Source organism: Rhincodon typus, chromosome 4 (genome assembly GCF_021869965.1).
Source record: "Rhincodon typus isolate 14 chromosome 4, sRhiTyp1.1, whole genome shotgun sequence".
NCBI lineage: Eukaryota > Metazoa > Chordata > Chondrichthyes > Orectolobiformes > Rhincodontidae > Rhincodon > Rhincodon typus.
The window spans coordinates 85,181,456-85,207,983 of NC_063335.1; the positions used below are offsets into that span (position 1 = coordinate 85,181,456).

At 39.8% G+C, this 26,528-nt stretch overlaps 1 protein-coding gene across 2 annotated transcripts in view; it reads right to left on the reverse strand.

Moving 5' to 3' along the window:
• The window catches only part of cdh17 (cadherin 17, LI cadherin (liver-intestine)), a 111,051-nt gene extending 88,135 nt beyond the window's left edge, over positions 1-22,916 (reverse strand). Inside the window, exons 1-3 of one of the 2 annotated variants that reach the window (XM_048595466.1) lie at positions 22,566-22,916; positions 18,446-18,515; positions 3,086-3,187 (exon numbers count right to left, since the gene is read on the reverse strand). In XM_048595466.1, the coding sequence (XP_048451423.1) occupies positions 3,086-3,187; positions 18,446-18,502 (159 nt within the window). In that variant the 5' untranslated portion in view covers positions 18,503-18,515; positions 22,566-22,916. The other variant, XM_048595467.1, reaches the window with a different exon arrangement.
• Positions 22,917-26,528: the final 3,612 nt, after the last annotated feature.

The following is a 26,528-nucleotide window of genomic DNA, read 5'->3' on the forward strand; positions in this document are numbered from 1 at the left end:
TGCTCCTCTGATGCTGCCTGGCCTGCTGTGTTCATCCAGCTCCACACTGTGTTATCTCAGACTCCAGCATCGGCAATTCTTACTATCCCCCAGAATAGAGGAGCCTTTGGAGCCCTGACTGACAGGTATAAATCAGTGGTTTGTCTGATAAGCCTGGATGAAGAGAGTTGGGGGTTGGACGGCCCGATCTGGAGAGGCTGAGGGAAAGTTGGTGGAGTGGGCAACTGGTGGAGGAATGGTGCCCCATTTGAGCCCAGGGTTATACAATGAAGGATTCCTTATTTTCCTGACACCAGCCCATACACCTAAAGCCACCAGGCTACCATTTGACAAGAGTGATTTCCTGCCACAGGTAAAACAGGATAAAGCCCCTTAAGCGAGCATTAATTGCCATCACCTCCATTTTCCCCTTCACAGCTGGCACTGGTTGATGGTGGGCAAGTAAATAGCAGGCAGATCGCACAGTGAATTTTATGCGCCCTTGCCTACTTTCAAACCTACTGAGCTGGGAATATAAAACTCAATTCATTGTGTAACTCAGGAAGGCTCCAGTGTGGATCTTTGGTCAATTTTAATTCAGATGATCTCACCTGCGATAAAAATTGGGCCGTGATATTTGGGCACACCCTTCCCTTACACCCCAGAGATTAAAAAATAATTATTGATTTAAAAGATATGAAATATTCACCACAGCAATATGGAAATGCATGAATGTTGACTTCTTGCCATACAGTCCTCATGCAGAACATAGCAAAAGATTTAAGGAATGCTAGAATATAGGAGAAATATATGCCAATACAGATTCATATAACATAGGAACAGAAGTAGGCCATCCAGCTCATCAAATCTGCCCCATCATTCAATTAGACTCTGGCTCACTTGATAGTCCTCAACTCCAATTTCCTACCTTCTCCCCATAACCCTCAATTTCCTTACTGATTAAAGATATGTCTATCTCGGTCCTGAATACACTTTACAGACTAGCCTCCACAGCCTTCTGTGACTATGAATTCCACAGATTCACTCTCTTTGAGAAGAAATTGCTCCTCATCTCTGTCTTAACTGAGTGATCCCTTATTTTGAGATTACATGCTCTAGTCCTCGATTTTGCCACAAGAAGAAATAACTTCTCTGCATCTACCCTGTCAAAAATCTTATACGTTTCAACAAGGTTGTATCTAATTCTTCTAAATTCCAATGGGTACGGGCCAAATCTATTCAACCTCCTCTCATAAGACCGTCCTTGCATACTTAGGCTGAGCAGAGAAAACATCTCTGGATTGTCTCCAATGCCAGTTAATCTTTCATTAGATAAGGGGACCAAATCTGTTTACAGTATTCTAGGTGCATCTTGTATATTTTATTCAGGATTTGACACCACATGCAAAGGAAGCAAAGCGCATAATTGGACTGGCAGGTTCAGATGATGATATGGAGACTTCTGCTCCTTCAGTGACCTTGTGGAAACATACACCTTTTGTTTCTTTTTATTCTAAATTTCAGCACCAGCAATCACTTTTCTCATATGACACAAGCTAACTGATTGGGACAGGAAAGCTGACATTTCGGATCTAGACCCTTCTTCAAAAATGGGGGAGGGGAAGGGGATTCTGAAATAAATAGGGAGAGAGGGGGAGGCGGATAGAAGATGGATAGAGGAGAGGATAGGTGGAGAGGAGACAGACAGGTCAAAGAGGCGGGGATGGAGCCAGTAAAGGTGAGTGTAGGTGGAGAGTTAGGGAGGGGATAGGTCAGTCCGGGGAGGACGGACAGGTCAAGGGGGCAGGATGAGGCTGGTAGGTGGGAGATGGGGGTAGGGTTTGAGGTGGGAGGAGGGGATAGGTGGGAGGAAGGACAGGTTAGGGAGGCGGGGACAGGCGGGGCTGGTTTTGGGATGTGGTCAGGGGAGGGGAGATTTTGAAGCTTGTGAAGTCCACATTGATACCATTGGGCTGCAGGGTTCCCAAGCGAAATATGAGTTGCTCAGTGGCCTCCTCTACATCGGGAAACCAAGCGGAGGCTTGGGAACCGCTTTGTGGAACACCTACGCTCAGTTCGTAACAAACAACTGCACCTCCCAGTCACAAACCATTTCAACTCCCCCTTCCACTCCTCAGATGACATGTCCATCCCGGGCCTCCTGTAATGCCACAACGATGCCACCCGAAGCTTGCAGGAACAGCAACTCATATTTCGCTTGGGAACCCTGCAGCCCAATGGTATCAATGTGGACTTCACGAGCTTCAAAATCTCCCCTCCCCTGACCGCATCCCAAAACCAGCCCAGCTTGTCCCCACCTCCCTAACCTGTCCTTCCTCCACCTATCCCCTCCTCCCACCTCAAGCCCCACTTCCATCTCCTACCTACCAGCCTCATCCCACCCCCTTGACCTGTCCGTCCTCCCTGGACTGACCTATCCCTGCTAACTCCCCACCTACATTCACCTTTACTGGCTCCAACCCCACCTCTTTAACCTGTCTGTCTCCTCTCCACCTATCTTCTCCTTTATCCATCTTCTATCCGCCTCCCCCTCTCTCCCTATTTATTTCAGAATCCCCTTCCCCTCCCTGATTTCTGAAGAATGGTCTAGACCTGCTCCTCTGATGCTGCTTTGCCTGCTGTGTTCATCCAGCTCTACATCTTGTTATCTCAGATCTCCAGCATCTACAGTTCCTACTATCTCTGATTGGGACAGTATGCTGTTCAATGCACTCCACAGTTAACAGTGCTAGATTTTTCTTCTTGTGACTCAAAGTCAGATTACAATGGAGAAACTCTTTGAAAGAGTGAGATCTTTCCTGCCTTTAGAAATGCCAGTAATGGCCCACCAACCCATACTCTGCATTTAGCAACCTGGGCACTCACTTAAGGTAGAACAAATAGTATGGACGAGAAAATGATACGTAGTGATAAAAAGCACAAGGCAACTTAGGGAATCAGCTTGGAAGTGGGGTCTTCTACAGTTGAGTAAAGGAGTAAGATATGTCTGTCAGCAATTATTATGACATAAAACTTAACCTTTTATTTACTATGCACTGTGTAAAATTCAAGATGAAACAAATTCAACGATAATTATGAATGTTACCTTATATATCATTAAAGGAGTATCGGTTTCTTCAGTAATGGAAAGTTCCATTGTCTTCAATGGGCCTTTGGGCAAGTTTGCATTAATTCCACTGGTTAAAATCTGCAGTTAACGTTAAGAAATGAAATCACGCATGTACAGAAGCTATGTTCATATCAAAATGTCAATACGTATCAAGATATCACTGTTAAAATCATGCCATCATATTTTATCAAGCACACACCTTTGCAAAACCCTCAAATAAAGTAGACTTCATGCCCTGTCAATTTAGAATGCAGATATTTTCAAAAAATTTCCAAATTAATTAACAAGACACAATTGGCTTTTATGTAGTCTCTTTCAAAGTCAGTCCATTAAATCCATTTGAATTGTAATCACAACTGTAACATAGGAAAAAGCAGTAGAATATATGCAGAGAGCAAAATCTCAGAAATAACAATGAGATAAATAACCAGGTAATTTCTTTTCATGCTTATGGTTGATGGATAAATATTAGCCAAAACTCTAGGAGTAACTTTCCTGCTCAACTTTGTGTAGTGCACTTGGATATTTACACCTATCAGAGACAGGATCTCAGTTTAATGTCTTATCTCGAAAACATCGGAGGAAATTGTGACCTGCCCATGACTGAATGCCCAATAAGTAGCCATCATTAATTGTTATTACCAAGGCTTTAGATGGAAAGTTTAGAATTGAACAAATATTTCTGGAGGTCTCCTAAATGTTATGACAATTATAATCGGTTGAAAATTAGGAAGGCAGTACATGGATAACCGCTAACATCAAAAACCCCTTTTATGCATGAAGAAATTTAATGACCTCACAAGGTCAGTAAAGTTAAATATGATGGCAGCAAGCTGCTAATCATCTATTGTTAACATTCAAAATCTATATGGTAACAGTAAATATGTTGGTAGACCCAACGTAAATTAAGTTTAGAAACTTCTTCACACATAAACAGTAAAGTATGTGCCTGTAGAATCCTGTAATGCGTATAAATTCCTCCAGGCAATATTTATGGCTATGGATACTCTATGAGAGAAGTAATGAAGTTTCCAATAGTCATGAAATAAACATGTCTGTGCTTGAAAATGACAAGCTGATGCATAATTCCCACTAATGACAAGTTTCAGGGAAAATTACAATTGGTATCACTGAGCCCAGTTTCAGACTTGACTTAGATGTAGCTTTCTTAATCAAAAGACAATAGGGTCAACCGCTTTTACTGAAGATCTCATAAATAGTAATGGAAAAACTGACCTGTCAATCTGTTGTAGCAGATATTGGCTATGGCTTCATGAAAACACTCACTTCCTTGTCTTTGAATAATTAATGTCATCGAGCCATAAAACTTTAATTCCACCTGAGTAGGCTGATAGTCTCAGTTCAGCATTTCTTGTGAAGGATGGCAATTCTAACAGTGCAGCACTTTCTTAGCATTGCAATGTCATCTTGAACTTTAGGCTTCAGTGCTAGTGTAAGGCTTGCACTTATGACACAGGAGTGAAAGGACAGACACTGAACCAAGATTGGCCAAATGCTTGTTCAATATAAAAATCCCCTGGGATTATACAGGAAGCAACACATTTATGACCAATATAAAGAAAGCATATAAAATTGTTATTCATCTCATTGCAATTTATTTGCTTTTGAAGCATTCAAAGTAGTTAAGTGACTGTGATGAACTTTGTGGGAGAGGATTGAGCAGATTTTCAAGTTCATTAATCCATTCATTTATTGACATAGTAGGAGAAGATGTGATGGAGATACTGGGATCCCATTCAGTGCAGGGAAGTAAGGGAAGAGACACAGGGACCTAAGGCTTTTATGATTTCTAGTTGCATTGTTCATTGGTAGCATAAATTTGCAGGGGGCTCAAAATCGCTACTTTCAGCACTACACAAAGTTAGCCTGCACCTATTAAAGGGCATGTGCATTGTGTAATGCCACAAGTGTAGAAATCTAACAGGTGGTGAGTCTGACCTGAGAAACAAAGAGCCACATAATAAAGAAGAACCAAGAGGAACAAAAGAGAGCAAAGGAGCTTCAAGACTTTCTGCCCCTATAATGGAGGTGCACAGAGAGGGAGGGAGTCTCCAAACACGTTATTGAAAGGCAGTGAGTGAGAGCAGATAGCTGTGGAGCTTACTGCAAGCAGCCAAGCCCCAAAGACTTGGAGGTGCCACTGCAAGAAGTGAAATGGGCTCAAATGAATGGACAAGGCCAGTCAGTGGATCTTCATATGTCATATCCTATCAAGTGCTTGGCCTGCATCGGCCATTTCTTAATTCAGCACACCCCCAACACTCACCTATCAACAATCTCTACTAATCACAATTCACACCCAATATTCACATACTCCAATGCATCCCCATGCATTTACAGCAGCTGCAAACTTCTCACACACATATCTCACACGGTTTCATGCTCCAAGCTATTCAAAAATGGCAGCCACATTATTCAAAAAAAAAACTTCACAACACTCACTGACAAATTTCCCTTTTTGTTGTAGGACAATGTGATACACATATGGAGTCAGCAGAAGGACATGTGTAATTATATGCCCTAAACCCCGTGAAAATCCTGGAGATGGCGTCCATTATTGGAACAGCCATTGGTGAAGAGAGGTTGCTAATGGCAGAGTTGAAACCATTTAAGATGGCAATCTCCTTTTATCTAATCCTCCCCACTTCCTAATTAGCCCCACCCCACAATCTCTCCTGACTTACTAGCTACAGGTGATGTTAGCATGCCCCTGGTACTTATTTCCCTCCTTGTGCCTCTACCGTTCCTTTGTAGAAAGCTATTGGAGTTAAAAGTTGCCAAGTCCCCTGCATCTGATCGCCTACTTTCTAACATCTTAGTGGAAGTGGTTGCTAAGATAATGGATGCATCTTCTGAAAGCTTCCAAAGTTCCTGAGATTCCGGAAAGATTTCAGTGGATTGAAAAGCTGCAGGTATAACAGCACTAATAAGGAAAGGATGGAGACAGAAATCGGGAAAATGCAGAACAGTTAAAATACTATCTTGCCACTGGGAAAATGCTAGAATCATTGTTAACGGGGTAGTAGCAGAATATTTAGAAAATCATAGTACAATTGGACAGTGTCAACATATTTTTGTGAAGGGGAAATCAAACTTGATAAGGATGAAAAAAACAGCATAGAGAACAAAAGGAACCAGTGGGTGTAGTATATTTGATTTTCCAAAAGGTATTTGTTAAGTGCCACATAAAAGGTTTCTCGACAGGAGGTTATGGTAATGGTGTAGATACAGGAGTAGGGACAAAGGATTGCCAAATCAGCCAGAAATAGAAAGTCCAGATAAATGCATAATTTTCTGATTGTCTACCTGTGACTAGTGGTGAGTCACAGAATCATAGAAAAGCCATTTAGCCCAACAAGTTCACACCGTCCCTCCAAAGAACCTCCTACCCAGACCCATCACCCACCCTTTCTCTGTAACCCTGCACCTCCCATGGCTACTCCACCTAACTTACACATCCCTGGACACTATGAGCAATTTAGCATGGCCAATCCACCTAACATACACATCTTTGGACTGTGGGAGGAAACTGGAGCATCCAGCAGAAATCCACACAGGCACAGGGAGAATGTGCAAACTCCACGCAGACAGTCATCCAAGGGTGGAATCAAACCCAGCTCCCTGGTGCTGTGAGGCAGCAGTACTAATCACTGAGTCACTGTGCCAGTTGTGGGGTCACAGTTATTTCAACCTATTTTAATGACTTAGATGAAGGAACCAACTGCACAATAACCAATTTTGATGGTCATACAAATCCAAATCGGGAGGTAGGTTTTGAGGAAGATATAAAGAACTGACTTTTGTTTCCAAGTTGGATGTACAAAGTCAGAAGAAATTAATTCAAGAACAGAATGGACAGGAAAGACAGTTCTGCAGATACTATTGGTGGAAAATATATGCAAAAAGAATATGCATATTCTTTGGATAAAGAGTCCAAATCACAATGGTGGAATGAGTACCTTTCTCACAGCTCTTTTGGTTTTTCATGATGACATCACATTATTGTTAACTGTGAAAATCCTCAATTGATAGCTGGTCAATTGGGTCTAGACTTTTCCTTGTATTATAAATTTGTATTTTCAGAGCTTTTTAGTGCTTTCTTCCTGCTCACACAGAGAGAGCAAGACTTACCTTGCCCTGTAGGCTTTTTGGAGGTCTGAGTGTAATTTCCCTTCTGCACTTAATGATAAAAATACCCCAAAGACACCAGGTGACCTCTTAGTCTCACAGAAGTATAAAATCCAGCTTCTCTAAAAGTTACATGACCTTATGTGACCCATTAAGTGAATACTACATCGTTTTATTTTTCTTTTGAGTTAAAAAAGAAGTACGTTCTCTACAACACAACAAAACTGAAGCTTCCATTTTCTTTGTACAAATAAAGTATATGTAGCTTTTGCAACATTTTGTATGGCCTAGGTACTTCTTGATAGATTGAGACTTGACACCATGTAGACAATCCTTGACAATTGATGACATTTTTGACATTTCTTGACAGGTTGATGATACCTGTTGTAATTTTTGTACAGACCTTGAAAAGTTGAGCAGTCCCAAGTGACTTATGCTTAATTTATGCACAATCTTCTCCACAGTTAAAAGTCTCAAGAGGCACTTGAAGATCCCCCAAACAATCTTTGTTTCACTTCCGTGCCCCTTCCCCAGCGCACACTCGATGGTCACCCTGCCAAATGATCGCTCACCCTCACCCTAACCCTAACCCCTGTAAGTTATACTGGGACGTTATCTTCAGGAGTACCTCAACTCTCCAAAGGATACATTGGTTATCTAAAAGAAATGAACTGAGAACAGACCCCTGCTCTTATCTGGTCTAATCTCCACACTGTCTTCCAGACACCAGGCACTCTAAAATCCAATTTGGAAACAGATGGTCACTTAAATGGCTAGCTGTCTCTAAAAATGGGGCAAACCCAAACTGTAGCCCATCCCACAATCTTGCCCCTGTGGAAATTAAAAATTCTGAATACAAGGCTGGGTCTTTGATTCTTTGCATCTTCAGGAGTTTTCATTGCATTGTTGCAAAAATCAAGACTATACAGTCCGTAAAGGGATATTGAAAGGTTGAGTGATGGGGCAAAAAATTAGCAGACGGGGTATTATGTGGGGAGATGTGAGGTTGGCCAGTTTGTGAGGAGAATAAGATGCTCAACATCATTTAAATGGAAAGAGGTTGCAGGATGCTGCAGTACAGAGCAATTTGTGTGTCCTTGCACATGCATCACAAAATGTTTGCACACAGTACAGCAAGTAATTAGAAAACTAAATGGAAACTTGCCAGTTTGTACAAGTTGGATGAAATATAAACCCCTTGGCAAGTTTTGCTACAACTGAACTGGGCATGGTTGAGACCTCATCCAGTGTATCATATACAATTTTGACTTCCTTACTTCAGACAAAATACAGTAGCATTAGGAGCCATTCAGGAAAAGGTTCACTCGACTGATTTCTTGAATTGACCAGTTATCTTATGAGGAAATGTTGGACAGGTGAGCCTGTAGCCATTGGTGTTTAGGTGAATGAGAGGTGATCTTATTAAAACTTAAAACATCCTGTAGGGAATTGCCAGGGTGGATTCTGAAAGGGTGCTTTCCCTTGTGGGAGAGACTAGAACTAGGGGACATAGTTTAAAATAAATTAATCATTATGAAGGGGATAGGTAAGTCATAAGCAGGGAGGTTGTTTCCAATGGAGGGTGAAACTAGAACTGGAGGGCATGGCCTCAAAATAAGGGGGAGCAGATTTAGGACTGATTTGAGGAGGAAATTCTTCTCCAAAAGGGTTGTGAATCTGTGGAATTCCCTGTCCAGTGAAGCAGTTAAGGCTGCCTTATTGAATGCCTTTAGGCACAGATAGGTAGATGTTTAAACAGCAAAGGAATGAAGGGTTATAGTGAGCAGAAGGGTAAGTGGAGCTGAGTTCACGATAAGATCAGACATGGCAGAGCAGTCTCAAGGAGCATGATGGCCTACTCCTGTTCCTATTTCTAATGTTACATTCTCAAGGAGTCTCCTATTTAAGATGGAGACAAGGAGTTATATTTTAACTCAGAGGGTCATTGGTCTGTGGAATCTTCTTCCACAAAGAGCAGTGGAGCTAGGTTCATTGAATATATTCAAGTCTGAGATAGATGATTAACAAGGTCATTGATGACTATGCGGACAAGCAGAAAAGTGAAGTCACAATCAGATCAGCCATGATCTTATTAAATGAAGAAGTGCATGCCATGAGCCAAATGGCCAACTAAGTTAGCAGACATCTGTACCCAACAATGATGTTGAAAGTCAACATCTCAGCTTCTTTGAAGAATAAGTAGAATTTGAGTGCTGCTGTGGAGGTATAGATCACTTTCATCACATTTCCAAATACCAGAATGTAAAGACATTCTCAAAGCATCACAAATCTTCTGCAGAGATAGTAGGAACTGCAGATGCTGGAGAATCCGAGACAACAAGGTGCAGGGCTGGATGAACACAGCAGGCCAAGCAGCATCATAGGAGCAGAGAGGCTGACGTTTCGGGCCTAGACCCTTCATCAGAAAAGGGGGAGGGGAAGGGGGTTCTGAAATAAATAGGGACAGAGTGGGAGGCGGATAGAAGAGGGATAGAGGAGAGGATAGGTGGAGAGGAGGCGGAGGCGGCGGAAAAACTGCTCTATGTCCAAGCGTGAGCGGTATTCATTGATCTGTGGGTGGAGGGGGACAAAGGTGAGCCCTTTACTGAGGACTGACCGTTCGTCCTCAGTAAGGGGTAGGTCTGGGGGGATGGTGAAGACTCGGCAGGGCTGGGTGCTGCTGTCTCCTCTGGAGCTGCTGGCTGTGGAGGCTGTGGGCGGAGTTGCGTCGGCGTCGGCGTCGGATACCGCGCTCACGCTTGGACATAGAGCAGTTTTTCCGCCGCCTCCGCCTCCTCTCCACCTATCCTCTCCTCTATCCCTCTTCTATCCGCCTCCCACTCTCTCCCTATTTATTTCAGAACCCCCTTCCCCTCCCCCTTTTCTGATGAAGGGTCTAGGCCCGAAACGTCAGCCTCTCTGCTCCTATGATGCTGCTTGGCCTGCTGTGTTCATCCAGCCCTGCACCTTGTTGTCACAAATCTTCTGCAGTCTGTTCTCTAACAGATCTGTTCCATAAAGACCCTCTGTAGATATGACCATCTCTTCAAAGCTTCATTACCTCAGTGACACTCAATACAAACAGGAATCTTGACTAGGCCACCTACTTCTGGAAACAAATGATTTGAGCAGAAGCTATTGCAAATGTGAGATTGTACAGAATAATTATATTTCAAAAGTCTCTTAGTTAAGGTAAGTAGAATGTTTTGAAGAAAGTAATGGCAGTCATACTCAACTCTGTTTTTCAAGAGACAGTCCTAAGAGATCTATAACAAAAACCCATGGAAAAAAAGTAAAGAAATAGTTTACACCTGACACAAAAGAAAGGCAGTTAGCTTTCTGGATATTGAACATGGAGATGCTGAGATACAAAGAGGAAGACAGGAAAAGCTGCTGCTGTGAAAAGCAGAAAAAAGAAGTCCCATATTTTATTAGTCACCAAGCAAGGGGCTTGTGAGAACTGGTTCTTTATTTAAAGAGATAGAACTTGTAAGGATCTAAGGACCAAGGAGTTATTGGAAATGAACCCTGGAGATATTCAGAGGATTGACAGGACAGCTTTCAGAATCACAGATGTGACATGGCAGAGAACAAAGCCATTTTGCCTTTCAAAGAACATTGGGAAAATCACCCTGGTCTGGCAGGGAGAATGGGGCCTACTGAAATGCTGAGAGGCATTTAATATTCAAGGCTACATATGTTCTGGGAGCATAAACTGAACATATTTCAGTTATGTTAGCTTGTTAATGGAGAAATACTTTTTATCTTTTCTTTGATGTATTAGTTGTCTCTAAAGTAGTGTTTAATCTATGCTGATTTTAGTTTGTTTGCTACATCCCATGAACATTTTTTTAAAAAACTATGGAAATCACCTGTTGTAGGATTGCACCATCAGTGGAGAAAAAAAATCAAGCGGCAATTAACACTTTTAAAAGACTATTTTAAATAGCAATGATCAATGGTTCTTCATGCTGTTTAATGTGTTCAGTTGTGCAACATTAAGAGAGTGCCTGGAGTGTGGAGCTCTAAAATACCAATGGTGGCGTCAACTCAGACTTGCATACTATTGACATGATCTGTTTCCTCTACTTATTGCTGTATGTGCTGATGCTTTCAACAGTCCAGTGTGCATGCACGAGATGTTATTTTTCTCCTCGAACAGCACCCATAGATGCCAAAGCAACATGCATTACCATGCCCAAATTCCTGCCAGGAAAGCAAGCAGTTACGTTTGGTCTGTGCAGAACAAAAGCTTGTGATCGACAATCAAAGAAGGATTTTCTGTTTTCTGAGACATATGCTTCAAAGAGAAGTGTAAAGAAATCATAGATTTAAGGAAAATCACTACAGTCCATTTCTTTCCACAACAGCAAAGAACAAGATTAAGCAGAAAGAGATAACTATGCAATGGTGGCAATTCTAAAGATAGAAATTTCCCATGTCTTATTTCATGCTCAGGCTGTCATTCTCTGGTCCAGGTAGATGCATTTGGTGTGATTTGGGTGATTTAAATGAGGAGTGAACACAGGGGATGAATTTCTTTCTCGGACACAGTAAGCAGGAGTTGAGACTTTTGTTCAGATCCTGACACCATTCCATTGGGAAAATCAAGTCATTCATGTGGTCCCCCATTTGCTACGGAGATGGATTCCCAGACCAGAGTGGCAGGCAGGCCGTTGAAGGCAAAGGGCCAATTAGAGGCTTTCCAACAACAGCAACTGCTTATATTTACATAGCACCTTAAAAGTAATGGACCATCCCAAGCTACTTCACTGAAACATTACAAGACAAAGTATGATACAAGCTGCATATGGAGATATCAGATCAGATGATCAAATAACTGGTTAAAGAGGTAGGTTTTAAGGAATCTCTTAGGGGACGAAGATGAGGTAGAGACAGAGAGGTATGGGAAGAGAATTTCAGCGCTTAGAACCAAGGCAACTTGAATGTATGACTTCTAATGGTTTATTATTGGGAATTCATAGGAGTCCAGAACTGGAGAAGCACAAATATCCTGGAGGGTTGTGGGACTGGAGGAGATTAGAGGGATGGGTAGGGGCTAGGATATAGAGAGATTTCAAAATAAGGAACAGAATTTTAAAATAAAGATGTTTCTTTACAAGAAACTGGTATAAAACTGCAGGTACCAGGGCAGTAGGAGAATGAAACTTGCAGTGAGTTAAAACAGAGAGCTGAATTTTGAATGATCCCGAGTTGCCATAAGCTAGAATGTGGCAAAAAAGTAGAAATGCATTGGAATATTCTTCAGGTGTGAGGGTTCCAGCTGCAGATGAACTGGCTGGGCAATGTTACAGAGATAGAAGTAGGCACAGATTTGAGGTCAGAAGCTCACCTCAGGATCACATGAGACGCCAAGGTTATCAGCAGTGTGGTTTAACCTCAGATTGTTGCCAGGGAGAGAGATGGGATTGGTAGCTATGAAACAGAGGTTGCAGCCACTTCAACAAGAAGCTACTTACTCAGCTGCTTCGTAATCAAGATTTGGCCGAGAGCACAACCAAAGACGAATCACATTTGACTCAAATGTTAACTGTTTCTCATTCCACAGATGTTGCTCGTTCTGCTGAGTATTTCAAGCATTTTCTGTTTTTATTACTACAACAGTCTGAAATGTTTTACAAGGACTGGCATTCTGTATGGATATTAATCCACTGCTAATGAATATTATATCTATATTGTTTCTAATTTCATTAATTCACAATTTGCAGTCCATTAGGCAATTTTGGCCTTTTACCCTAGTGCTGTACTTCTGAAAAGTACATAACAGTCCTTCACAGAATTGCTACAGAGCAAAAGGAGGCCATTCGGCCCATCTTGCCTGCACCAGTTCTATTACCTACTGCCAATCTCCTTACTTTTCCCAATAGCCTTGCACATCAATTCCATCCAAATAACCATCCAATGGCTATTGAATGTTTCAATTAAACCTGCCTCCACCACCTTTCCAGACAGTGCATTTCATACTTTAACTACTCACCGAGTGAAAACATTTTTTTTCTCACATTACCCTTGATACATTTGCAATTACTTTACACAAAGGCATTTCCCGGGCAACACAATAATCATGGAGGCTTCACTCTGTATATGGACTGGATAAAATGAGAACTAAAGCTGTGGAAGATGAGTTTCTGTAATGCGTTTGGTTTGTGTTACCAGAGGAGCATGTTGAGGAACTGACTGGAAAACAGGATATTTTAGATCTGGTGTTAAGTTATGGCAAAAGAAAATGTTATAACAGAACCTTTAGGGATGAATGACACAATATGATAGAATTTTACATTACGTTTGAAAGTGAGGTAGTTCACTCTGAATCAAGGATGTCAAATTTGAACAAAGGAAATTATGAAGGCATGAGGCACAAATTGGTTGAACTGAATTGGGAGAATACATTAAGGGCTTGATTATATATGGGCAATTGGCAGACTTTAAAGAATTACATGGCTTACAGCAACTGTACATTCCTTTGAGGAGCAAAAATTCAAAAAGATCAGTTAACAGTGTTTGACAAAGGAAGTTAAGATTTGCATAGTATTAAAAAAAATTTATAAAGTCGCCAGAAGTAGTAACAAATCTGAGGATTAGGAAGTTTTCGCAACACAGCAAAGGACAACCAAGGAAATGAAAAGGGAAACGAGAATAGGATATCAATGAAATTTAACAAAAAACATTAAAATAGACTGATAAAACTTCAGCATGTGCATAGAAAGGAAATATTGGCTCAGACAAATGGTGGTTCCATTTCAGGTGGTGTCAAGGGAGTTTATAATACTAACTGATCTTAAAGCGGAAAGTCCACCCTACATTTAGGGCTTGTAGCTAAGATATGATGGTGAGCAATGGGTTGAACCTTCAATAATATTGAAAAATTAAAAATGCAATGAAGAAAACAAGTCAAACTGCAGTGTATAGAAACAACGCACACACTACTGCATTCGCCTAGTTACTACATCACAAAAGTACATCATTATCTCTAAAGTACTTTGGAACATTCTGAAACTTTGAAAAATACTACAAAAATGCAGATTTTTTAATCAAGTTTTTAGATGAATATGGTAGTTGAAGCATGCAGAACAATCATCCAATGAAAAGACAAGGCTTGGGGGCAAAATTCAGGATGGCACTGAGAGGGGAATCTCAATGCAATGCTTGAAACAAAAAATAGTCTAAACAGGTTGTAAAGATATGGAAACTAAGTCAAAGAGATAGTTTCAGAGATAGTAGGAACTGCAGATGCTGGAGAATCTGAGATAACAAGGTGTAGAGCTGGATGAACACAGCAGGCCAAGCAGCATCAGAAGAGCAGGAAAGCTGACGTTTCCAGCCTAGACCCTTCTTCAGAAATGAAGACCTTTCTGAAGAAGGGTCTAGGCCCAAAATGTCAGCCTTCCTGCTCCACTGATGCTGCTTGGCCTGCTGTGTTCATCCAGCTCTACACCTTGTTATCTCAGAGAGATAGTCTTTTAATTACAGGACAATAACAGAGAGATGAGTCAGATTAGGTGGAAGATAAACAAAGCTTTAGCAAACATTCTAACAGATCTTCTACCTACTAATAAATCCAGCGTTTGATAAAAGACCTACTGACCACAAATATAAATAACTCTTGTTCACATAACTACAATAAAAGTTGGAGTTAACAGTCCTCAAGGGAGAGGTTTCAAATTTTGAAAAGTTTTGAAACTGAGTAGAAAGGAACAATAACACAGTTTCTGTTTGATTTAATTCTGACATTATGTTTGAGGAATGAAACAAGTCAGGACTAACGCAGGGAAATCAAATGTTTAACAGTGCGCATTTCCGAAGAAGGGTCCCGACCCCAAACATTTACTTTCCTGCTCCTCTGATGCTGCCTGGCCTGCTGTGCTCCTCCAGCTCCACACTGTGTTATCTCTGATCCAGCATCTGCAGTTCTTACTGTCTCTAACAGTGGAAATATTGAGTTTTGGGGAGAAATTTCAAATCTACAACAGGAATTGGGAGGGTGGTCAGTTCAACTTAATCAGCTGATTTACCCACCGTGTCCCACCCAGATCCTGAGAGCTTCAATTTTAACCAGGTTTCTGAGCAGGTGATTAAAGCAGCCACCTGCAGCAGGACGTATTTCTCTTTTCGTATGAGGATTGGTATACAATGATGTCAGGGGCCTGACTACAATTTTAACCCCTGACTGACTGAGGAAGCCACTACAGTTTGTGCTGCCATTTGAAATTAAATGAGAAAAAGATTTGCAGCCTAAGGTGCTAATTTAATAGCTTCACTTTGTGAGGGCAGGAGGGTCAGCACTACCTAGGTTCTCTCAATATTTTCAGATGCTCGTGGGGGCAAAAAGAGGATTGGATGCACTTTGCAAATAATATTCCCAGATGGCACGACTACGTCCCAACATCAGCAGCACATGCTGCAATGTTTGAAGTGAAGTCCAAGAGATGGGAGCATGGAATCTGCTCACCCTCAGGTTAAGCTCCATGAGGAGGTTGCTTATGGGCCAGGAAGGACTAGAAGGCAATTTTCAATTTGTAAAACACCAAACCCGAATAAATCAGTGTTCAATATTTTTAATACAAGCAGAAATTACAGACATTTTTATATTGAAAATGTTTAGGACTAGAGGATTTTGTTCCATATCAGGTGCCAAGCCTCACAACTATTCCTTTGGTTGCTTTCTTGATGGTGAGATCGCTGGACTTTGATGTGCTGCCTTCTCTCTTCTGCAAAGCAGCAACGTCGGTCATTTCAAGGCTGCTGACTGCCTTTAAGGCTCCTGCTACCCCTACCCCCCATAATACTCAGTACCACTAACTGGCACCAAGCTTACTGCCAGCTCAGTTTGACCATTTACCTTTAAAAACTATATCCCACCAGCAATGCAGATGTTGTGGGGTTGGAACCCAGGGCTTTCAAACCCAAATGAAAAGTCAGGCCCCACATCCCCACATTTATCTGGCAGCTACTGGCCACTCATTGAATCTACCTCTATTCCTCTGCAGGTTCTTTGCATCCTCCTCACAACTTGCTTTCTTGCCTAGCTTCATATCATCAGAAGACATGGATACAACACAGTCGGTCACATCATCCAGATCATTGGATCACAAATAATTGAGGGCCCAACACTGATCCCTGTGGCACTCCACCAGTCACAGTTTGCCATCCTGAAAACGACTGTCTTTCTGAGGTCTGAAGAACAGTCATACCAGACTTGCAAGACTAACTCTGTTTCCCTATCCACAGCTGATGCCTGACTAAAGAGTTTCTCCAGCATTCTCCATATCTACCTCCTCATTATCCTCCCTGTTTGTTAAATCCTCAAAGAGTCTTATAAATTTGTCAAGAACAATTTTCCTTTCACAAAACAATGTTGATATTGCCTGGTTGTATTTTCTAACTGTTTTGCTACTACCTCTTTAAGAATGCATTCTGGCATTTTCCCAACGACAGACTTTAGGCTAACTGGCTTACATTCTGTCTCTTCCTTCTTTGAACAGCAGTTTTACATTTTGCTGCATTTTGATACACTGGGACCTTCCCAGAACCTCTGGAATATTGGAAGATTATAATTAATGTTTCCTTTATCTTATCTTTTACGATCCAACAATGTAGGCCATCAGGGGTTTGTCACTTTAATTTCCATTAGTTTGCCCATTATATTATTCTTTAGTGCAAGTAATTGTTCTAAGTTCATCTCTCTTGCCTCTTAATTTTCTCTATTCCTGGTGTCCTTTTTGTACCTTCTTCTGTGAAAACAGATACTAAGTCCTTATTCAAAACCTCTGCTATTTCTTCATTGCTCATTATTAATTACCCGGTTTCACCCTTTAAGGAACCAATGCTCTGTTTAGCTGCTCTCAATTTCTTTTTATGTTAGTAGAAGCATTTACTGACTGTTTCTTTTTCTTGATAATTTTCTCCCATATCCAAGTACTCCCTCTTCATTTCTTCTTTTAAGATATCCTTTGCTGGATTCTAAACTTGCCCAATCTTCTGGGCTACTATCAATCTTTATGGCATTTTCTTCCAACTTCTCACATTCTTAACCTATTTAAGTCAGTGTCCTGTGGTTCAGGTAGAGTCTTTCTTCCTTAATGTAATATATAGTTTTGAGAATTAGAAATGTTTCCTTAAATATCTACCATGTGCTTCTCTGTGATCTTCCCTTTTAAACTATTTTCCCAGTACACTTTAGCCAACTCTATCTTCATACTCTTATAATTTCTTTTATTTAAGTTTAAGGTATTAGCTATGGACTTGCATTTCTCACTCTCAAACAGAATGCAAACTTTTCAGCTATGATCAATTTTGCCCAGAGGATCCATTACAATGAAGACTTTAATAAATCTTGTCTTATCACACATTAACAGATACAAAATTGTCAATTCCTTGGTAGGTTCAAGACTATATCATTCTAATAATACCTGTCATCCTGTGTCATTCATTGACTAATTGTTTTATCTTTACTTAATTATTGATATTAATTTGTGAAAAAGCCACTTGCAAAAACTTGTCTCTGAATATACTAGATATCTAGGTAAAATTGTTTTTTAGACTTGTCACCTCTTTTGAAACTTGTTTTTTAAGGTGGCTCATGTAAGTAAGCTTCCAGCTTCAAATGCGGAGCAAATTTTCCAATAATCTCTCCACCTTCCAATAAATTCAATGCTTAATAAAATGCCTATTGGCCCTTGCTTCGTTAAGTACAATTAAATGTGACGTAAGCAGTCTTAACAGAGAATTAGTGTCAACTTGTAGCTGGTGGTGCAATAAGATATTTCGACTGCCAGTTGTTAAATTACTGAAATTTTAAATTATTCCTTCAGGCAAACTGTTTCTCAGTTGCCGCCTTACTGTAACTGAACAAAGAGATCTGTCTCTACATTCAAATTCCAGTTAAGCAATCTATTCCTGGCTTCCAGTGTTGAAGGTGTGGCAAACGATAATTTGGTAAATATTTGTGCAAGAAACATACACTAGATATTAGAAACAGGGGGTTGGCAATCTCACTTTGCTAATAAGATCTGGAGAACATTCAAACAACTCTATTCAACTTCACTTCCACTCAATGAGAAAACATTCTGCCAATCAACTGTATATTTCAACTCAAATTAAGACATCATTAATTGTTCATTAATAATATAAATTATGAAATAAAATTGATGCAGCATGAAAACTTACCACTATAAAGAAAAGTAACATCAGTTTATCAGAGTTTTGGTGATTGGATGCCTTCATGATGTCTCAGTATCTGTAACATGAACACAAATTATTAACAAAATTGTTAACTGCAACAATTGCATGGTAAAAGAACCTTCCATATTTCATCAGGAAAATTTCAATTACATTACGTGTAGTCTATGCTAAATCCATGTAGGATTTTTTGGCTTGTATTTCATTGCTTGAAAAAATATTGGGGATGGTTTCCATTTTCATCTGATAGGATGGATCACAGCCTCTTTATAGAATTAACCTGATTATCATTCCACTGAAATAAATGGAAAGGAAATCAAGCACGTTCTGCAAAGAGTACATAATTATCCTGCCTGATTCCCAGCCAGGCGCTGACGAAAGTATATCTACCCTACTATTAAACTACAAATCAATTCAGCAATATACAACTTAAATATCACTCCTCCAATACAAGATGCTTTACAACTGAGAGGTGAACAAACATGTACTGAAGGTGCTTCAGAGGATAAACAAAGTTACAAGTGGAGAGGGTAAAGATAATGAAAGGCTTTTGAAGATGGACAGAGATGCAACAAGTCACAACATTTAAGAAGAGATGTGAAGCATGAGGATTTGATGAGGGCGAAGGCTCTGCTACTTAGACGTGGGTGTGGGCTCAAACATACATCTGAATAAATTGTAGAAATAAATTAGAATTAAATCACATTTTATTAAATAAGATGAGCATTTGGGTTCAATAGATGGAAATGTGGAGCAATAAGACCATTATGCAGGTCACGTATAAGTAAAGGGACATAAGCAAGAGATGGAAAAGAGTCAAGGCCCAGAAATGTGGGTGTTCCAATTTTTGCCCACATGTTTGACACAAGGAGTATTTTTGATGCCTGAATGGTGAAGCCTTAGCTTCCGTAATTTTTGAGGTTCAGACCTTTATATTAGAACAAAAGCAACCTTGGAGGAAGACAGTAAGACAATATCAGGCTACTGCTCGTGGGCTTCAGGTGAATGGGTCTGAGGTTTTGGCCTGGGACTCATGCCCAGAATCAAGTTTAGGCTGCAGACAGGGATCCGTGAAATCACAGGGGCACTTTTTGAAGTTGGTAGAGGATGCCTTGACCTGCGATTGGGAGAGGCTCTACGATCAACTCACGTTTTCTTGACTGGCAAGTGATTTGAATGGATTTTTCCCCAGCCACTGATGCTACCTACAACCATTGGCTGCTTCATGGTAAACTGACTCTGGAGACAAAATCTCAAGATGTGCAAAAGGCTTGCTTAAGCTATAGATAAAGTATGTCACTTTTTGCACTTTCCCAATGTAGTGGATAATGGAACGTAGACTTATGAGCAGAACAAGGCTATTTGGTCCTTCAAGCATGCTTTGGTATTATTTGGTTGTAGCCGCAACAGTACTGTGCTGTCCGCCTATCATAACCCTTGGTTTCTATCAGAAATCTAACTCTGTTTTGAAAAAATACATTGGCCAGCCTCCACTGCTCTCCACAGAAGGAAATTCCACAGGCCAACAACCATTTAATAGAAAAACAATTATTCTCATTTTTTTCCCTAAAAAGCAGTTCTCTTCAACTGTGTTCCCTAGTTCTAATTGCCTCACAAGGGGAAATATCCACCCGGTTTCCACCCTATCAAGTCCCCTCAGAACCTTATACATTTCAGTAAAATATGTACACACATTTCAATCCTGCCATATTTGAGAGTTAGTGTACAAGTTAGCTCCCGTAAATGGTTGTCAACTGACCTGATAGACCAATGTACCTTCATGTCTCACATTTCCATCAACTCCACAATTTCATTTATATGTTATCTACAATGTGTGGTTTACCATCAATAACAGTCAATTAAAACACTGGTATATTACACTTAACACTGATATCAGATATTCTAAACAACTAGCATTGTGCTAAACGTTGCTAACCCTATTTCAAGGAACTACCACATTCTGTAAACTACTTGACCTTCTTTCACTTTTGTTTGTTATGACATTGTTAAAGTATCTGCCTTGTAACTTTCAGCTATGCCATCACAGCCAAGGAAAGCAGACAGCAAGAATTCACTTTTGTGGTATGGATTCCACAGCACTGTTCAAGATACATTTACGCAACAGGACACAGCACTGGTAGTAATGCCATAGGTGAACAGGATCTACTGGCAGGGCTGCAAAACCAAATAGTCTTTTTCCTCTTCAACAATGACATAACAGATTCCTGCATACACCAGACAGAGGAAGATAGGAATATTGCCCAATGACTTCATTTTTCAATTAGGTCTGCATAAACATGGTCGCAGTGAGATATACACAAAAGTATACACATGTTAACAAAAGTAATTCACATCTGAATATTTTTACATTATCAGAGTTAAAGCATAACACATGAGTGCGCATTTTTTGGAAGTTCAATTTTGGAAAATAAATAATGCACAACCTGTTTTATTTTTATCTTTTAATTTCTACAATTAGTTTTCCCTTTTCGTTAGACTTTTGATACACATGATTTCCCAGATAGCTGTGACAGTTTGGAGACTTTACTTCTCAATCATCACGAATACTGCTCCTTTAATTACTACAAAGTGATATATTATGAGGATAGCCTCATGTTGGTTTCTTTGGGCGGGACTGAAGTTCCATTTTTAAATCTGCTCTGAGAGGAAGCCTGCTTTTCCCTCTTTGCAAATTGACATATGAAATGGCTAGAATTTATGGATTTAAAGCACACAGTTTCATTGACAATTTGCTTGTATCGAGAAGGGTAAATTGTGTTCTTTCAAACTAAAGTTTCTGCCTTTTTCATTGCCTTTTCGCTGACTGTAGCAGCTCTGCACTCAGTCCATAAAAAAACAAAGATTATGTCACCTCCACCTGCACTATTTCAGAGGCCTATGCATTGCTAAAGTAGGCCATACTTTATTTCGTTTTCATAAAATCAATCATATTTTTGTACGCAATTGACAAAGTTTTACACAATTCCAAATGGAACCACACAAATTCCTGAAAATTTGCTTAATGTTTAAACGCAGGACTTTTTTGAAAAGTACTTAAAAACAGCGATCAAAAGCATAGAAACTAAACCATTCTAAATAACCTGTAGCATGGAAATTATATTGCGATATTATCCAGACACAGAGTAGCTTTGTGTTCAATGTTTGTACAAACTCTTCCATCTGCTATTTTACAGGAGATAGTAACCTTCTTTATCTTTATCATACAATACCAAACAGAATAATACCCAAGCTTATTTGTTTTTTAAACACCTAAAAAGCATAGCAACCTTTCCAAAAATTTAAATTTTAAATATGAGGTACATTTATAAAGAATGTGCTTGCTATAGCAGTAGTAACTGTCATAATTTATAAATGCATGTTTTATATGAATCCATGCAGAAGCATAGCAAGCAAGTTTCTACAAACCTGTTGGACCTGATTGTAACAGACTGTATTAATCGGGTGGGTCTCAATAACAACCTGAGACAGTCACCATTTTTACATTAACAAGAGCTATTTAGCAATTCTTTTTCTTTCAAAGCAGCCACTCAATCGGCAGTCAGATAAAGAAAATTTCAATCAGCACCTGAATAAAAATACAAATTGATTGTAAGACTGTATGGAGCTAATTTTTTTTTCTCACACAGATTATTGAAGATATCACTGAGCCAAATTGTGAAGTGATTACATTTTGCAGTGTGCTTCCACACTGTTAAATGCAGTTACTTTAAGACATGTTGCTTAAATCCAAAACAGAAACTTTTCTATATACTTTAAGTTGCAGTCTAAGCTTGCCACCAACTGTCAGTTGCATAATATTAACCAAGAACTACGCCCCTTTTGAAGTTTTCACCTTGATAAAAGGTTGTGCTTCAAATGCGGTCATTGTAAGTTTGATCGTTACCTTACTTAAAATCTTAAACTTTCATACCACACACAAACAGCAGCTGCAACATGTAAGATAAAAATTCAGTTACCTGTCAATCAGATTGTTCACTTTTGCTCTATTTCCTATGTTCCAGAGACTGAAAGTAACTAAATAAAACCTGATACAAAATAGACGTTGGCAAACTTTAACCGTCGTTTTATTGCAGGTAATGATCCATACCTCATAAATACAGTTGGTGTACTTTTAACAAATAAAGTGGAAAGATTCCTCCTTCAAATGGCTTCGGTCATGTAGAAAGGTGAACAAACAGCAGTCTGCAGTTTTGTCAAACCCTACAGTAAAACTAACAAGACACGCCCCTTTGCTATAATCATTTGAATTTCCGTATTGCTTGACAATTTACAACTTCACACAATTGCACAATTTGCCCTATCCCTTTCCTCCCACGATTAACAACACAAATTATCCCTATCATGTTTTTTCATCCAAGCCAGTTTATTTTTTTTAGAGTGCAAAATCTTCCCATTTCTTTTTTAGCTTGCCTTTTGTTTTAGAAAAAGCACACACCTTGCTTTAATCTATTTTAAGCATAGTCTCCTATCTACCCATAGTAGTCTTTGGTGGTCTTGGGGAGTGGCCACTTTCAGTGACAATGGGATGCCTCCATTCCAACTGTCAATGTCCCTTCTTAATCTGCAATTCTGGGGTCTGCAAAACCAAAATACTCTGGGCAGGCGCATGAGTTATCGTCACATGCCTATCTGAGAGGGAGTTGTTGGGGGTCTGAGTTGGATAGGAAGTACAAAGTTTCTGTTGAAGAAAACTTGCTGCTATATCTTAATGCAACATTATTGAGCTGAAAGTGTCTCTAGGAGGGGGATTGAATGGGAAACGAATGAAAATTTTAATGTATCCTAATTAGTTATTATACCTTATGATGTCAGCTTGAAGACTGGAAAATGGATTTTTCATCGGGTTATTCCAGTGAAGAGATTTCTTGATTTGCTGTTGTCCAGTTAGTACTGCAGCAAGTGGCCTCAAGACAGTGATCTTTCTGATCACTCCACTTTAAGTATAAATGTCAAAATATGTGGTCTACTATATTTCCCTGATTTTTGATGTCTTTACTCCTTTGTGCAATATGAGCATTACTGGCAAGGCCCATGCTTGTTGCCCAACCTTAAAGGCCTTGAGCTGATTTTAGAGGGTAATTCGGAATTAAACATTGCTGTTGTTGTAGATCCATGTACAGAGGCAACCAAGTAAAGATGTTGGACTTCCTTCTCTAAAAGGCATTAGTGAACCAGATAGGAGTTTATAATAATCAATGGTCACCATTACTGAAACTTGCTTTATATTCCAGGTTTATTAACTGAATTAAAATACCTGCTGTAGAGTGATTTGAACATACAAACCTACCAAACAGGAGCAGAAGTAGGCCATTTGACTCTTCGAACCTGCTCCGCCATTCAATAGAATTATGGCTGATCTGTTTATGTTTACATTACATGTATCCCCAATAACCTTTGATTCCTTTACCTAACAAGAAACTATCCAACACTCCCTTAAAGATATTCATTGAGCCTACCTCCACGGCCTTCTGAGGCAGAGATCCAAAGTTGTACAACTCTCAGAGAGAAAGATTCTCCTCATCTCCATCTTAAAAAGGCAACTCTTAACTTTAAAGTAATGTCCCCTAGATCTGTACACCCACAAGAGGAAATACCCTTTTCCTGTCCACCTTGCCAAAACTATTCGGAATATTATACATTTCAATCAAATCAACACTCAATCTTCTAAACTCCTGTGAAACAAGCCCAGCCTGTCCGTTCTATTCCCATTCAACAGCCCACTCATTCCAGATAACAATGTGGTGAACCTCCTCTGATATACTTTCGATGCATTTACATCTTTCCTTAAAAAAGGAGGCCAAAATACACACAGTATTCGAGAGTGGTATTGATAAGTGAACTATATAGCTAAAGCGTAATGCCCTCAATTTCTCTCATAATAAAGGATCATATCCCATTAACGTTCTTGATTGCAGCAGTCTAGCAAAGAACACAAAAATGGACTATAAAACTTGCTATAGGTATATAAAAAAGAAACAATGAACTAAAACAAAATTAGGTTCATCACAGGCAATGTCAGGGGAATTTATAACCTGGAGGCAAGTTCAATTGAGGCATTCAGGAGAACATTGGATGATTATTTGGATAGAAGTGGTGTGCAAGAATATGAACAAAAGGCTGTAAATTGGCACTAGGGAATAGAATCGATACAGGCACAATGGGCTGAACGGCCTACTTCTGCACCACAACAATGCTATGATTACATGCATGTACCTACATTCTAAATTTTGTGACACCTAGGTCCCTATGCATCATAGAATTCTGCAGTTGTTCGCTATTTAAGTGATGTCCTTTCTTTTATTCTTCCTATCAAAATGAAGGAATTCACATTATAATCCCTCTGCCAGATGTATGCCCACCCTCTCAACCAATCTATATCTGATGACTTCACAGCATACTTTACCAGCTATCTTTGTATTGCTCGTGAATTTCGCTCTCTGCCTTCACTCTTGTTATCCAAGTCATTGATGAGAATTGTAAAAAAATTGAGACCTCAGCACAGACCCCTGCGGATCTCCACTCATCACATCAAAGCAAAATGCTGCAGATGCTGGGAATCTGAAATAAAAAGAGAAAATGCTGGAGAAACTCAGCCGAAGAGGCAGCATCTGTGGAGGGACAAAGTGCTACTGGTCATGAAGAATTTTTGATTACAAGCTCCCACCAACCCCCCTCCCCAGCCAAGTCTTCTTTGCGTTGTACTGGCTTTGCTTTCAGCAGAGCAGACCCATTTTGTCCTATTCTAACCCATCCTTTACAATTATTTTCTTCCTCCATTTCTCTTTCACCTATTGATACCTATAAAGATGGCTGAAACAGCAGTAATTCTATCAATTAGGAGGCTTTTAGAATGCAGCAAGGTAGCACCAGGGAACTGATAAGAAAAGGGAGAGTAGAATATGAATGCAATCTTGCAAAAGATACGGAAACAAGTTGTAAGGAGCTTCTATGGGTGTATAAAAAGGAATTACTTAGCTAAAACAAATGTGGATCCATCACAGGTAGTGTCAGGCGAATATATTTAATGGGAAATAGAGAGCTGTGCATAGAAGCTAAATAATTACTTTGTGTCTGTTTTCACTGAAGAAGATATCAGAAATCTCTAAAAACTAGAAATCCAACTGTCTTGGAAGATTAAAGAGTTGAAGGAGAATAGCAATAGGATGAAAATTGTACTTAAGAAATTAATAGAACTGAAAGTTAATAAATCCCTAGGAATTGATAATCTACATCCCAGACTGTTGAAAGTGGTGGCTGAAAAAGGGTCGGGAGAGTAGGGGGGAGCAAAAGGGGAAATCCACATGGAAAGGAGTGGAATACTGTAAAACATGAACACTGTAGAAAATAAGCTTGGATGGGCAGTAGAGAGTAGGGTTAAGGGCAAAATGCATTCATTGAAGGAAATAGTTAGTGCAACATTGGCAATTTAACCATAGCAACATAGAAAGGGAATAATCAGCAGTTACTGAAGGAGCAGTTGTTATCTGTGTTGGGCAAAATTGTCATGCTACGTGACCCCTAGACCACGGATCATTGGCATAGCACAATACAGTCAGCTGTGTATAGGAATACAGTATGAGGAAGACAAACAGTGAAATCAGATTTGCCTTGTATGGGAACAAGGAAACAGATGGTCTAGTGAAAACGTAAACTGGGAACTGACAAGCAAATAATTGACATGGTGCATAATTTATACCAATGTGGCATGTAATCATCGTGACATGAAAATATATAACCATGCTGTTTTGAGCCGTAAATGATAGAATGTCGCTGAGCTAGGCTTAGAGACACCTCCTGCATATGTTCAAGGAGCTTGAATAAATTTGCTTTATTACTTTCTACTCAGGTTTGAAGACTCGATCTTTGCAAAACTCTTTACCAGTTGCTATAGAAATAGCCAATGCATTGATGATTATCATCAAAATTCTATAGATTCCGGAATGAGTCTTCCAGATTGGAATGTAATATAATCATCCCTATATTTATAAAAAGGAGCAAAAGAGAAAGCAAATAGAAAACAAGACCTGTTAGTCTTACATTAGTGGTAGGG